The 15,461-nt window shown below is 43.1% G+C and overlaps 1 protein-coding gene across 1 annotated transcript; it reads left to right on the plus strand.

Annotated features, from left to right (window-relative positions):
• The first annotated feature begins 4,506 nt into the window (after positions 1-4,506).
• Positions 4,507-12,698, plus strand: CNIH1 (cornichon family member 1). Its single transcript, XM_068149061.1, has 5 exons — positions 4,507-4,679; positions 6,231-6,299; positions 9,485-9,597; positions 10,615-10,758; positions 11,806-12,698. The coding sequence occupies exons 1-5, from the start codon at positions 4,599-4,601 to the stop codon at positions 11,831-11,833; spliced, it is 435 nt and encodes a 144-aa protein (XP_068005162.1). The 5' UTR covers positions 4,507-4,598; the 3' UTR covers positions 11,834-12,698.
• Positions 12,699-15,461: the final 2,763 nt, after the last annotated feature.

Raw genomic sequence — 15,461 nt, forward strand, 5'->3', positions numbered from 1 at the left:
AGTTCAACCCCCCTTTCTAAAGCAGGGACATCCACAGCAGGTTGCCCAGGATCACAATGGCCAGTTGAGTTTGGAATCTCTCCAGAGAAGGAGACTCCACAGCCTGTTCCAGGACTTCAACACTTATACATCAAAGAAGTTTTACCTCTTGTTCAGATGGAACCTCCTGGGTTCTAGTTTGTGCCCATTGTCCCTTGTCCTACCACTGGGCACCATTGAAAGGAGTCTGGCACCGTCCTCTTGTCCCCTGCTTTTTAGATCTTGATAAGCATTGATCAGATGCCCTCTCAGTCTGCTCCAGGCTAAACAGCCCCAGGTCTTTAAGCCTTTCCTCTTCAGAGAGATGCTCCAGTTCCCTCAGCATCTCCGTAGCCTCTGCTGGACTCTCTCCAGTAGTGCCCTGTCTCTTGAACTGGAGATCTTGAAACTGGACCCAGTACTGCAGATGGGGCCTCACTAGGGGAGAACAGAGGGGGAGGAGAACCTCCCTTGACCTGCTGCTCACACTCTTCTTAATGTGTCCCAAGAAGAGTGGTTTATATTTGAATCAGAGTTTACAGTTATTCCTTGAAGAGCTAAGGACTAAAGGGTGACATTTTCAGAGTCATCACTGGCACAGTTAGGCTAACAGAGATTGCTTTGGAAAATGTCCCTCTTACATTGTTAATGAGCAGCTGAATCATGGAATCATTTTAGTTGGAAAAGACCTTTAAGATCATTGAGTCCAACCATTAAATTCTGAGAGACATTATAAAACAGCTACTGAAAAAACCACTTACTGTTCCCTTTGCCTGGGCACACACTGGTACTGTGCCGTGGGCTCAGAACAGCCAGCTCTACACAGCAAGAGAAAAACAACCCCCTGTTATTAAAGGACAGGTTGAGTGTTCAGTCTTGAGCCTATTAAAAGCAAACTGTTGCCATCTGACAGCAAATGTTGGAGAGATTGAGGCCACGAGTGGATTCCAATATTAGATGTGGTGAGATGCCTGGCAGCATCTGTATTTTGAAATGGATTTTTAAACGTGATTCTTGCTTCTCTTGAAACTTACTTTCATGTACAAAGGAATTTGTAACTCCAATTTATGTGGGCACATTTGTAATGGTAGAGTCAAAGCAGGGATTCTAAAGGTGAGTTAATTAGCACAACGAGAAAGGAGATGTGCCGGTTCAGAAAGGAAAGTTGGTGCACTCACAAGTCCAGGGATCTTTTCATCCTGCTGATCTAAGATTGAGTAGTGAACCAACATCCTCCATCCTGACGTCTTAGTGCATAAATGAGGTAAGTGGGTGGGGAGATTGTGTGTAACTGCTGCTTCTGGCATGGGTTTAAAATATTTGCAGATAGGTGACCTCTGCTAGACTACAGCAGAGGTACTTGGAGAGGCTCTTCTAAGTTGTAGATAAATACCCAGATTCTCCTCTCCTGAAAACCCATGAAGTGAAGCCTTTATTGAAGTCAGCAGGATTTTTATTACGGAGTTCAATAGTATTAGATTCTTGCTTGATATTAACTGAAATTAGTCTTTCTTCCCAGGGATATTATTTTTAGTGTTGAAAAATACAGTTAACCCATTAATTTCTACCATGATTATTCAGAAGAATCACTCTGTGATCTCCCCTTACAGCTCTCTGCCAAAGCACTGCTGTCATCACCTGCCCGAGTCCTCTTTCTTCAGCTAAATCTTCCTTAACATGCTGAATTATGACATTATATGACTGTTTTCTGATAAGGACAAATACTTGAGAGGGATTTAAGATGAAGTGAACAGACACTGACATTTTCCCTTGGGATTTCAATCTGGATTAAACTCACTGAGCCCAGGCTAAAAGGAAAGTGCATTAAAAGCTGGAGGCCATCTCTAGATCTGTGTCTTCCTTGCATTGTTTACAAAGTTTAATCAGAGAAAATTCCGAGAAGTTACTCAGTTGCTGTTTGATTTGAGATCCCAAATAAATGAATGACATGAGAATCGATTAGACCTTTTTCTACAGAACTTGCTTATCATTTCCTTTTGTGTTATTTGGAAAAGACAATCTGTAATACAAGAAATCCTTTAATGAACAAATCTTTGTTGCACATGATTACAGCTCTCTGACTTTTCCTGACAAGATAATTGCAGTTGGATGGTGTGCAAGCATCAGAGGTAATGAAATGTTGCATTCCTTGAGGCAAAACCAGTATTAATTGCAAATGCAAGTACATGGCTGACACACCTTCCATTATGCTCTGGACAGCATCTTGGCATAATCCTATGTAGAGTCTTTTATGCATATTTATGTGTCTTGAAGTACAAATTCTTGTGTTCTAGCTGAGTGTGGTGACTTGTAGTGAGTCTTGTGAGGCGCCAGATCTCCTTCATGAACAATATTAGTAGACTTAGTGCCAAAGCATCTGTAATTCCTCAGGGCTTTACCTCACCAGGGAGGCTTTAGGTTTAACAGTTCAAGCAGTGGTGGTCATTATACCTAGGTGCCTTTTTAAGTCAGTATCTACCTTGAACAGATCAAACTGCTAGTTTCCATTACAGTGGAAGACCAGCATTCCCCAGTCCCAAGGTATAACAGTATCTCGGCACACATCCTCTGTTTCTTTACCTTTCCTTTCCTGATGCACATGGCTTAGAAAAAAGCCTAAAATGGATGATTTAAACACTGAATGTTAGGCATTCCAGCCTTGGGAGTTAGTGTATCTGCTCAGCTTGAGGCTACTCAAACTAAGAAATAAACAGTGTGCTAACAATAAGGCCCAGCGAAGCATCACATAAGTTATATGCAGAAAAGTAAGTTACCACAGAGGAAGATTTTAGTTTCCTGTTGTAGGGGGATCTCATTAGTGCTTTTTAGTATTTAGAGGGCAAGTGTCAGGAGGATGGAGCCAGACTCTTCTCAATGGTGTCCAGTGGGTCAAGGTGCTATGGGCACAGGAGGTTCCATGTAAATATAAGGAAAAAATTGTTCACTTTGAGGGTGACAGAGCATTGGAACAGGCTGCCCAGAGAGGTTGTGTAGTCTCCTTCTCTGGAGGCATTCAGAACCTGCCTGGACATGTTCCTGGGTGATTAGGTGACCCTGCTCTAGCAGGGGCGTTGGATTAGATGATCTTTGGAGGTCCCTTCCAATCTCCAACATTCTGTGATTCTGTGTGAATCAGTTTGCAGGAGTGAGGGCTGAAGAGCCATCTGTTAAGTGGCTGTGACACACTGCTAGGGGCTCAAGAGCCACATCTCTGAACTGGCAGTACCAGCATTACCTGAGGTTTGTCCCTCGCTACACATTTCCTACTGCAAAACATGAACACAGTGGTTGCTCTCTTTCCTCTTTGTCCTCTCACCCTGAGACAGAAGGAAACAAGAGGTGCAACCCTTGCTATTGTTGTAACCGCCCGGTGGTCATCTTGTCTGTGCCCTTGGAATGGGATGGGAAAGCTCCTGGTTCAGAGCAGGGGCTGGCTGGCTCCTCAGGTTTGCCTGCTCTTTTGTTTTCTTACCATTTACTTAAAATTCACTGCGGTTAATTTTTAAATCTGTTTTCTGGGTGTCACACTGAAGTTTCATTGGTCATTAGCAACACCACAGTGGTTTTATGGGAGCAGTTTGTGGACGAGAGGAGTGATTTTACACGGTAGGATCAACTTTGTGTTTGCAGTGACTGATTGCCTAAAGACAGCTCATTCGCCACAGTTCTCCCTCTTCTTTTAGTGAAAGATTCTCCTCATCTCTCACTGTGACACCCAATTAACTGTGTGTGAAGCTTTCCAGCAGATACCACCACAAAATATTATTTACTCTTTGACACCTGTTTTTGTGGAAATCATTACTTACGCTGCTTGTTGGGAGGAAATTATTACAGCAATTCTACCGAGACTTCATTGCAACGTGTGATTGCTTAAAACCAAAATGACTTTTATGTGACCCCATGGGAAGGAAAATATATGATGTTCTCCTCAAAGTAGTTGTTGTTTGTTTTTTCTCCTCAAACTATTTGTTTTCTTGCTGTGTCTTTTGAGCAAGCCTCAAATGGTATCAATGTTGAGATTGTATAAACTTGTGACCCTCCTTCCTGGGGGCACCACAGTGCACCTTTATCTTTCATTCCTTCGTGAGGGAAATCTGCGATCTCCTTTTCCCCCAGACATCACTCAGGTAATCCCCTCCAGCATGGCAGTAAGTTTATTGTGATCGCACCCCCGCCTCCCACATTTTATTCTGAAAAAATCTTTTAAGCCAAATTCCATTTTCAGGTTGATTTTCGCCCCCGTGTCCTTAAGGGGCTCTGTGGTCCCGTGGGGTTCCAGCTGTGTATTTCGCGCACAATTCCCCACACCTCACAGCCCTTTCGCCGTGTTTCACCTCGGGTAGCAAGGTGGGCGGGAAGACAAGCCTCCCACCGCCTCACGAGAAAATGGCTGCGGGCGCGCTGGCGGCGCTGCCGGCGGCCCCCGGCAGGGAGCGCCCGCGGCGGGGCGGGGCAGTGCGAAATGGCGGCTGCGCGGCTGCGGGCCCAGCCCGTCCCGTCCCGTCCCGGCGGTGAATGATCGCACCCGGCATCCCCCGCGCCGCGATCGGCCCCGCCGCGGCTCGCCCGGCCCTGCCGCCATGGCCTTCACGTTCGCCGCCTTCTGCTACATGCTGGCGCTGCTGCTCACCGCCGCCCTCATCTTCTTCGCCATCTGGCATGTGAGTGCTGCGGGGGAGGGTGGTGGTGGGGCGGCCTCTCTGTGCCGTCTTTGCCGTGTGGCCTGACGGACGGGTGTCCCGCTTCCCCTCTCGCCGCCTGGGCTGAAGGAACGGTCGCCGCGTCCGGCCGGTCTGGCAGCGGGTCCTGCCGGTACAGCCCTGTCCTGTGGAGCTGCCGCTCCCTAGCGGGAGTCTCTGGGCTCTCACCGGCCCGCTCTCCCGCGGAGGCCGGCGCAGGCCGTGGGGGTCTGGCAGCCTGCCCGGGCAGGGGAAATAACCGTCTGTCTGCCCAAAAGAGTTTCCCCACAAAGGAGCGGGAGGGTCCTGGAGATCTCCTCTCTCTCTGGAGGCATCTACGAAAGTGCTCACCCGGTGAAGGGCACTGCCGCTTTCCCTGGGCACAGCCTGCCCTCATAGCGCGGTGGGGGAAGCCGAGAAACCGCGTCTGGTCCCCACCTTCATCGTTATCGTGAAGGGGTGAAAGTCTGGCAGTGCCGTGGATAAAATGGATTTTCAAATGCTGATACAAGATATATCCATTTCATTAAACAATATTTTAAACTAGTGCAGCCTTTTAAAAGTAGCTGTTGAAAATATTTTAGGCTGAAATTAGCTCGGCTGATTTCTTAACAGAAACAATGCGTGTTGCCTTCTTTTCGAGTGTTATATTGAGACTGAATTTTTGAGATTTCTTACATTACTGTTGTTTTGTTGAGAATTTTCTGTCTTGAGCCTGACAGAGAGAGAGCCAAATAGGAAGTTACCTTAGAGCAGTTGAGAGACACTGCTGGAGGAGAGGACGTGAAGAAGATGGGCTCTTGGCACTGTTTCAAGCTTCATAGTTATCCTCAACAAAAACTATTCTGTTGTGATAGCAGCCCTGTCCTCTAAGCATATTTGGACCTATATGAATATAAATTAATCTCCTACTGATAATAAACTGACCTGTTTTAAGATTTCTTTAATGTTTGCTACAATATTTGTTCTCTAGATGTAGCTTTCGGTGTGTTTCATGCTACATCACTGTCTGATGTTTCATGGCATAAGATCGAGTATATGTGTTGGATGTTTTTTTTTTATGGGGTCAGCATTTACTTTGAGAGTAATGAGATAAAACATCTGGCTGCTTTTAAGATCACTATTGATTTTTTTCTTGATTAATGAATCCTGTGCGAGGTTCTTGCTGGCCGTGAGAGCATGACGTTAGGGGTCTGCGCAGTGGAAGTCTATGCACAGTGAGCACGGTTAAAAGCTACAGAAAGGGAGGGGTGTTGGAAATCCATTGCTAGTGTGCAGGTAAAATGTTAGAGTGTGGGCAGTGGTGGAGGTGTTGGAATGCCTGAAGCATCTTCTCCTTTCTTGTTTCTATAACCTCTTTCAAATGTGTCTTATCTGTGGGTATATGACATTAGAATTAGGAGAAATGATGTCCCTGAATAAGGTGGCAGAAGTTGGATGTTAAGGCTCTGTGCTAACATGCTACTTCTCATGAGTAAAATACATTACAGCTCCCAGATGGAAAAATCACAACTGCTTCAATTTCTTTTCTAGATTATAGCATTTGATGAACTGAAGACTGATTACAAGAATCCCATAGACCAATGTAATACACTTAATCCTGTAAGTAGCACACTAAACAGTTGGGTTTTTTTATAGTAAATATATGTAAAGTGCTTATTTTTGACGTTACCTTGATATAACCAAGCTAAGCAATAGAATTGCATCTGTATTGACAAAACCTAAGCAGTTTGGTAGAAGTTCAAGGGGAAATTCTTTATCTGATTCTTTACTTGCAAGTTGAATATTCTGACTGGTGATCTTGTCAGCTGTCATACTAACATTCTTTCAATCTGCTTTCCACATTTTCGGCACAAAGACAGTTGAAAAGGTCAAAAAGATTAAAAGAGTCAAAATTGCATTAAAGGTGTGTACTGCTTTTCAGTTTAATGTTTTTAATGCCACTTCCCTTTCATTTTGTTAGGAACATTTGTAGTACTATTAAGCTGTTTCGTTTAGTATGCCTGTTCATCTGCTCGCTCTTTGTTTGTTGGGGTTTATAACAACTTCATGGATTTCCATGTTTTGTGCAAAACAACTCTGCTTGCTTACCCAGTGATGTGGGGAAAACTGTTACATGCCTGTTACATGTCCAATCAGTTAGCTGAAGTAACTTCAGATAGAAATAAATCTTTTCAAGCAAGATTTATTGAACTCTGAGCTTATAAGAGACTGGATGGTTTTTAAGCATTGACCAAGTTAATTCTGATCTTGCTTGAGGATTTAGGTGGCCAAAATGTGATAGGTGTTACCTTCATTTCTTCCTTTTATGGTCCAAGATCAGGGGTGTGACTTGGTGGCCTCTCTTGGATGCAACTTTGACACTCCTTGGTTTATGGAAAGAATTTGAGGCAAACTAGTCTGTACCAGGCCAGTGCTAAAAGGGATGCTTGTTAAAGAGCACACGGTTTCATACAGAAGTTTTTTTGTCTGTTTCTCATGGTTTTCACTTTGGCTTGCTGTGTCCAGGCTGAGGTAGAATGCAGAGGCAGCACAGCAGTGCAGCCTGGATGGTAACTTTATTGTGTTTCAAAGAATTAAGTAAATTATGCAAAATGAATTTACAATAGCTGGGGGTAGGGGGAATGCATACTAGACGTACAGCACATAAAATAACAGTGAGTGTTACAACATGAGAAGGGGTGGGGAGGGAAAGAGGGGACAGGCAGAGGACTGGGCCAAGAGAGGGTGAGGTTTGCTGCTCGGATAGCTGTGCATCTAACAGTTTCCCTTGCTTGGTCTGTTCTGCGGTCATCTCTGCTACAGTATGGGGAAGGCAGATTCTCATTACATTGATGCATTCGGATCTTATCGCTACCTTTGGGGTACTATAATGCGCATGTTTAATGCAAATATTAACCTTCTGTTAACCCATGTGCATGGAGTGTTTATTTATCTGATAGCTTTGTGAACTGAAAATATTACCTGACTTAATATTTGCTGTTCTTGTGAAAGTAGATTAGCCCCTAAAAGTGAAGTTAAGATTCTGTGTCTTGAGGGGATCTGGGAAATTATGCTGGACAAACACACCAAAGTGTTCTTTTCCTGTACAAAGTATCAAAAATCCTGGTAAGAATTGAGACACCTCAGTAGAAAGATTAGCCCAAAATAGTAACTGCTTAGGACGCTGTGGATGCCTTCTCTTCCCTGCTCCTGTTATAATCATAGCCCTGCTCAGCAACAAGATTTCTTCCTCCCTCGCTTCTCTGGTAAATACCATGGTAGAATATGAGGCAGTTCATTTTCCTTTAGTCAGCCAGGGAGGGTGAAGTGTGGTAGATTTGAAAGGGACAGGTATTCTGGAGTGGGAGTAGGGTGTGATAAACAAGATGAGAATGTGTTTTGAGAGGTGTAGTTAAATAAACTACAGATTTTCAGACCTGGTAAATCTGTTTCAGCGGGCTGCCAACTGTGTTGTGTTTTGGCTAGGGTGGTTGTTGTACTATAAATAATTGCCAGGTTGTAAATGGGTAAGTATACAAAAAAGGGATCTGGATGAAAATATTTACTTGCAACATTTCATGTATGACAGCTTATTTTTGTTGATGCAAGTTTGCTTGGTTTGCTGTTTTTCATTTAGAGAAGCAGAGCGCTGTAGCAAAGGAGGTGTGAGAATGTCTGTTTGTTGGTAGTTTTTTTAGGATTCTAGGATATTTTGGGGGCTTAAAAAAAGAATGCTTGCAATGAAAAAGAAATATATAAACCCCTGAAACGTCAGGGTGGTCGTCCTATGCAACGTTAGTTGTGTCACACAAAAAGGATGGGCAAAGTACAGAATTTAAATAGACAATTGAAGACTTTGGGTAGGAATGGAGGATTTGTCATGAGGAGATATTTTAGTGGTCCTGACGTGAGAAGTCAGAAGCTGACAGATCTGTTCCTTTCTGAATTGTGTGATAAAGGAGTAAATGATACTATAGGGTGGCTTGTAGAACATTCTACTCTTGTGGTGGGGGTGCAATTTTGCTGGCTCTTTGCATGCATTTAACCTATGTATCTCTCCATATTGTTCCTATTAATAACACTAATACTACCCAGCATTTCTTGCTTTCTATGGTTTCATGGAAAACTAAGCATCAGCTCTGTGGGCTTCTGCCAGAAAGCATGGTGCTCTAAAGCATGCCCCTGAGGTACTTGCGGAGGAGAGCGAAGCTGGCAGAGCTGCTGTTGTGCCCAGGCAGCACAGGGCTCCTCTCTGGGCAGACCAAGTGCTGTAACAGTGTTACTGCTGATTTGGTTCCATAAAGCTCTGCCCAGGATCTTTAGTTTTCACACTAGTCTGAATCTGAACAATGAATGATGTGTGTGCAAATACCAAAACAAGGCCATTCAAGAGGCAAAAACACAAACCATCTTTTTGCCTCTGAACTGTTTCGTGCAGCATGTTTCCTTCTGGTATTTTTCTGTTGCATGTGCAAGAAATACCTCCCATCTGTTATGATAAAACATGTACAAAGTATGGAATCTGTGAACAGTGCACTTAGGTTTTGATTTTTTAAATTGCTTCTATTAAATGATTGATCTGAGCATTTAATGGGATATATTTACCTTCTTGATCCACGAATATCATGTGAAAACAGCAAGGCAAATCCTGCTGATTGCAGGAAGTGAAAACAGCAGTCTTATTTTTGGTACTGTTGGTTTTCAACACAGTTTTTGAAACAATAGCTTACCTCCAAAACAAATGTAAACATCAGACGTTTCATTTGGAGTAATTGAAACCTCTAACTCCTATTTTTCTTTTCCAGCTTGTACTTCCAGAGTACCTCATCCACGCATTCTTCTGTGTTATGTTTCTCTGTGCAGCAGAGTGGCTTACACTGGGTCTCAATATGCCTTTGTTGGCTTATCATATTTGGAGGTAATACTGACAAGTCTGGTGGTGTCTCTGTACTCACATTAAGTGTTCCTCATTCTCTCATTGCAGTGCTTCCTATTAAGTGTTCTGTGTGTCTGGCAAAGAAAGATGTTTTCTGATATGACACTGAGAAAGTTTGTCATGGCTGTAAGAAAGGAGCCATTGCTTTGCTTTCTCTGTCATTTTTATTTTTCTCTTGTGTTGTGCAAGAATTGAGTTGTGGGGGGTGTGTGTGTGTGTGTGTGTGTGTTAAAGGTGACATGTCAGAGGTGTACTGATACTACAGTTTCACAGTTTGGATCACCACTAGAAATGGTGGTCCCGCTTCCTCCTTCCACTGAGAAATGGGCACTGCCTCTCCTTGTGCTGGTGTTAGTCTTCTGCAGGGAGCTGGTCTGGTTGAAACATAACCCATCAAAAGAGCTTTTGCTGCATGGCTAGTCCTGGCATGAGGAGAAATCAGGGATTCGGGCAGGCCTGTTCCTTTTGTTAGCAGCCTGCATTAGACTGCCATTTCAGGGTCATTTCTTATTGATCCATGTGAATATTCCTTCAGCATGGCAGCCAGTGTGTGTTTCATTAATGACCAGAGGCTGGGGTTACATCAGGTTAGATGTTGGTCTCTTTATCTTTCAGTCCCATGGAAATCTATTATTTATAAATTTGTCCTGTTTCCTTTTGGTGTATAACAGTTCAGCATGGTTTGAGGTTAGGGCAAGCTGTTGCAGCACTATCCTTTCTGGGCAGCCTGGTCCAGTGCTCCACCACCCTCGCAGGAAAGAAGTTCTGTTGCTTGGACACTACTGAAGAATCAGGACTCGATGAAGGCTCTGCTGTAGGCGCATCTAGTTCAGGGCTTTGTATTGCTCTTGTGGTTTGCCATCTCCTGCAGGGAACTGAGACTTTTCTGTAGGGGGTATGATTCCTTATATCAATTGTGGTATTATTTGGTAGATGGGGGGCAGGAACCAATGTTTTCTCAACACTGTCACCACAAAACTAATTCTGCATCACTTTCAGGTACATGAGTAGACCTGTGATGAGTGGCCCTGGTCTGTATGATCCTACAACCATCATGAATGCAGATATTTTAGCCTATTGCCAGAAAGAAGGATGGTGCAAATTAGCATTCTACCTTCTATCATTTTTTTACTACCTATATGGGTAAGTTGTTGGGTGTGGGTGGTGTGTTTTTGGTGGTTTTGGTTTGTTTGTTTGTTTTTCATTTCTGCTGTCTCCCATTTAATCTTCAGTCTGAAATTTTGGCTTAGTGCAGAAGAGAAATCTTGTACATAGGAATATGTATCACGGAATCCCAGACTGGTGGGGGCTGGAAGGGACCTCTGGGGATTGTTTAGTCCAAACCCCCCTTGCTAAATCAGGGTCTCTCAGAGCAGGTTGCCCAGGATTACAATGTCCAGGTGGGCTTGGAATCTCTCCAAAGGAGGCTCCACAACCTCTCTGGGTAGCCTGCTTCAGGGTTCCGGCACCCTCACAACAAGGAAGATTTTCCTCATGTTCAGATTGAAACTCCTGTGTTCCAGTTTATGCATATTGTCCAATGTCCTCTCCCTCTGCACCACTGAAAAGATAAGAGTGGCAACTTTCCTCAAAAAAAGAATCCACAATCACTATTTATTCTGTTTAAACCACAAATCTTAATTTGGTGGGAATTAGTATTTTGAATCATGTATACCATGATTTAACCCTACCTCCCTCAGTGTTTTCATGAAGAGGCTAGAACATAGAAGTTTTAGAGTGGGTATTTTGATGGAACTGTGATTATTTTGTATTTGTTTTAAGTCAAAGGCAGAAGGGTCATTCAAAGAGTGAAAAGGGGTGGGAGACCCAAGAGCTAGTGCCACTGCCTGGTTCCTTCTCTTCTTCCTCCTAACCAAAAAACATCCCTCTACTTGGTGTTCACATCTGCTCTGGGCAGTGTGCATGGGAAGCATCGTGTTGTCTTTCTTTCAGCACATTGCACTTCTCACAGCACAGATGGAGTAGTTCAGGCCATCAACACACACTTATACAGGCTCCCTGTTACGGTGTCACTACTTCTTTCTAACACCCTTCTGATGTGTTTTGTGTAAGACCTTCAGTCACAATCCACACCTCTCACACAGATTTAGTCCTTAGAATACCTGACTGTACGTTACGTGTGTTACGCTAATCAAAATAGCGCCTCTTAATATGTGTTTTATTTTCCAGCATGATTTATGTTCTGGTGAGCTCTTAAGAAGACACTCAGCAAGCTTTGCTCCAGTTAAGTGCATGCAAAAGCCACAAAACATGGATTCTTTACAAGGAGAACCTCCTGCTGAGATTAAACACGGAACCTGATGATAACGTTTGTGTTCGAAAAACGATGACTCCCCTCTTTTTAAAATGTTTCCACATTTTATACTTGTGGAAAGACTGTTTTCTTATATTTTACTGGGACACTGAAATCAAAGAATTGCCTGTAAATTACTATAAAAATTACTGGGTTTTGAGAAAGTTTGACTTTGCACTTCATAAGGAACAGCCATAATCCTCAAGTAGGTATCTGTTACTGACTAGCTGTAGGACACTAGAGGTTTTCTGTAGGCTGGACTTTGTAGTGGCTCATTTGGGCTTGTGTGTCCCACTCTGTCAACCCACTGTAGCTGCCTAGAGGGACTAGAAGTCTTGTGGGTGTGTTCCTGTAGGCAGTGCTGGTTTTGAGATATGAGTTCATGGACACAGTTGCAAAATTAAGTCTTGTCTTGGTTTATTTTTTGCTATCTGGTTAATCTTTCCCTGTATGTGCATGGTTCAAGCATCTGTGTTTTCACTGAATGTTAGCCTTGCTTTGGTCTCACTGTGATAGGAGGAGGTGAATTGTCCATGAAGGAGTGAATTTATATGTTGATTTTATTTTTTAAATGATTTAATTTTTTAATGTCTGTGCTGACTTGTTAACAAATGGACAAACCCACCACACTTACCAAGTCCAGTGATGAAAACACTCTCGCGGTTGAAGACTACAGACCTTTGCAAAGCAGAAAGTGAGGTTGTGAAACTGCCCTGCTGTTCCTTAGTGCAATAAATGATAATAAAAACCAAAATCTCAAATTCAGAAACACTGATTTTTTTTTTTAATTTATTTTTTTTTTTTTTTTAAAAAACCTGGTGCCTTGTTTTGTTTTTAGGCTGAAGAGATACTTGGTGTATTCGTCTCTTTATGATGGATAATCACGTTACCTTTTGAAAACAGAACCCTGAATTGAATTATGTTTGGACAAGGGAAGTTCTGATTTCCTGCTTTTTGTCTTCTTTTCATGGGTCTGCAGATAAATCACAGGTGGAGCTGGGAAAGAGGGTTCAGTTAAAGTGACATTATTGCATTGTAAACTGTGAGCTGCTTAATGTAGGAGTAATAATTAGGAATCTTTCATCTATCTGTGATGGAGAATAATGGATAGTTTCCCAGTTATAGTAAAACTTCTTTTGTATAAACTGTGTATTTGTTCACTTTGTTAGATGCAATGAAAAGTCAGATGAATTGCAGCAGTGGATTGGACCAGCAATCCATATGCTCCTGTAATGGTGTGCTGGGCAGGGGCAACAAGTGAGTAAGAACTTAAGAGTATGGAATAGGGCAGGTATTAAATTTTTCTGCCTGAATAGTGGGACTATGTTCAGAAATTTACCTTTGTCACAGGTGTCCTGAGCTAGAGGTTTGGCATCTTAAATAGCTCTTGATTCTCTTCTTCCACTAATTCAGTTGCTTTTTGAGCACTTTTATAGCCTGGTATGGAAGATACCCTGAGACTGAGAGTTCTGCAGTGGAATTATTTGGTATGTAAAAAAATACTTTGGCAGAACTTCATTTGCTGCCCCTTAACTCTTAAAAAAAGACACATTGAAAGTGTCCTCCTTTTCACTTACTTATGCTGGTTATGATTGGACAGACTTTCATCACATCATCTGTCAAAGCAGAGATGTCTGTTTAATCCTCTATTGATTGGAAGTCCTTCCATAGCTTTGTGATTATCCTGTTCTCTCCACAAATGGTTCCTTTTCTAAGCTGGAGGAGATCAGATCTATTGTCGTCACCGGAGATTTGGATGCCATGGGGATTTAGAGTGGTAGTTTCCTGTTTCTTTATTCCTCTCCTCTTCCTATACCCTAATGGGTATAGGCTGTGGTAATTTCAGATCCTCTGGAGCACTGCAAGGAGCCTCACCTCATCCAAAACTCATTACTCCTACTCTGCAATCCCTTTTGATCAGTGGTTAGTGGACAGGAGGATTTTCCTCCTTACACAATCATCATTTTGAGCTTTTAGCAGAAGAATTTTTGCAAGACTTTTTGGAAATTCAGGGGTATTTTTCATGTTGGATGACTTGTATTTTCTTCTCACTTATGTCCTTCAGAGACTGCTGCAAGATGACTTCATCCTGCTTAAGCAAAACTAATTAACCCTTTAGTATGTTTGTGTATTTGTTAATGTTAGGAAATGAGACTTCTGACTCATAGCCCCTAGTTCTCCTTGGCCTGCTAAAAGAAATAATCCCTTGTTCCCTTGGTACTTGGGCTGATTTAAGCCAAGTTACTGCAATAAACAATGCAGGGTTTACTGAGACCAGCTGGAAGAATCACAGAATCTTAGAACCGTAGAATGTTAGGGGTTGGAAAGAAGCTTGAAAGATCATCCAGTCCAACTCCCCTGCCAAAACAGGAGCACCCAGAGTAGGTCACAACCATCATGTCCAGGCAGGTTTTGAATGTCTCCAGAGGAGACTCTACAATCTCTCTGGGCAGCCTGTCGTGAGGAACACTGCCTTAGCATATTAACCTGTTTCATTGTTTCTTTGTTTGCTTTTAAATAAGACTCCTGACTTTTACAGTTTGTACTCGGGAGAAAAGCCTGGGTTGTCACAGGACTGGTGTTGAGGGCTTTGGGGAAGTTTTGGGAAAGTTTTGGGAAGATCTCCAGAGGATCTTAGACAACAGCCTAAATAGAACAGCTTTCAGATGAAGTCCACAGCAAGAACTGAGCTGAATTCTCCATGACTTTCTTCTCCTCTGGTGTTTGTTTCCCACCTCAAGAAACCTTTTCCCACTGAAACAACCACCTGTTGTCTCCTCTGGAACTAGACAACAGGCTTGGAAGGACTAGTACCTCCTTGGAGTCCTGAATTTTGACCCCAGCTGCAGCAAGGACATAAAACATCTTGTGAGGCAACCTCCCTCTAGCCATGGAGGCTTTACCCAGGAATGTTTAGCAAAATGTTTGCCACTCTTGGAGTGTCCTGCTGGTCACCAGCTTTATACAGCAAATGTATTCTTGGAGAGAGGTATCCAGAGGGGGGCAAGGCGCAGTACCTTGTTAGTGCACCTCTAGTGGGGAACTCGAATTCTGTGCTAACCTCAGGAGCAAAATGCTTATTTGGAGTCTGTCCTGCCTGCTGTGGTTGAATACACAACTGAACAAATGAGTAATCTCATTTCAAAGGTCTTCAAACTGTCAAAACATGGCAAAGGAGGGTTGGAAGTGCAAGTTAGAAGTTAAAAGTCCTGTGAGAACCCAGTGTGTTGAAGTGAGAGGAGTACCTAGCTGAGTCCTTCAGAGAAGCTACCAGTTCAGAAACTGGTTTCACTTTTAGTTTCAACAAAAGGTTAGTATGTACAGCTACAGCTGCTGGGTGCTGTGAATCTTGTCATGTGTACCCAGTGACATTTCACATCTGAGTGTTACTGGAGTAGTCCTTGTGAAAGCAACTAGTACTTGTGAAGCAGCACGTATAGTTCCCAGCTAGAGTACCCTTCATTTCCTGTTCAAAGTGTGGAGCTGGTATAGCTTCATTTGGGAGTTCCAGGAAGCAAAAGATGAGGGGGAA

Source organism: Melanerpes formicivorus, unplaced genomic scaffold, assembly GCF_026170545.1.
Source record: "Melanerpes formicivorus ecotype bairdi unplaced genomic scaffold, bMelFor1.0.p_v2 SCAF_17, whole genome shotgun sequence".
Taxonomy (NCBI): Eukaryota; Metazoa; Chordata; class Aves; order Piciformes; family Picidae; genus Melanerpes; species Melanerpes formicivorus.

Bases quoted from the DNA above. Each gene is read 5' to 3' on its own strand.
- CNIH1 (XM_068149061.1), top strand. From the start codon at position 4,599: ATGGCCTTCACGTTCGCCGCCTTCTGCTACATGCTGGCGCTGCTGCTC. The intron at 4,680-6,230 runs GTGAGTGCTGCG...TTTCTTTTCTAG, and splicing joins TCTTCTTCGCCATCTGGCAT to ATTATAGCATTTGATGAACT. The intron at 10,759-11,805 runs GTAAGTTGTTGG...TTTATTTTCCAG, and splicing joins TTTTTTTACTACCTATATGG to CATGATTTATGTTCTGGTGA.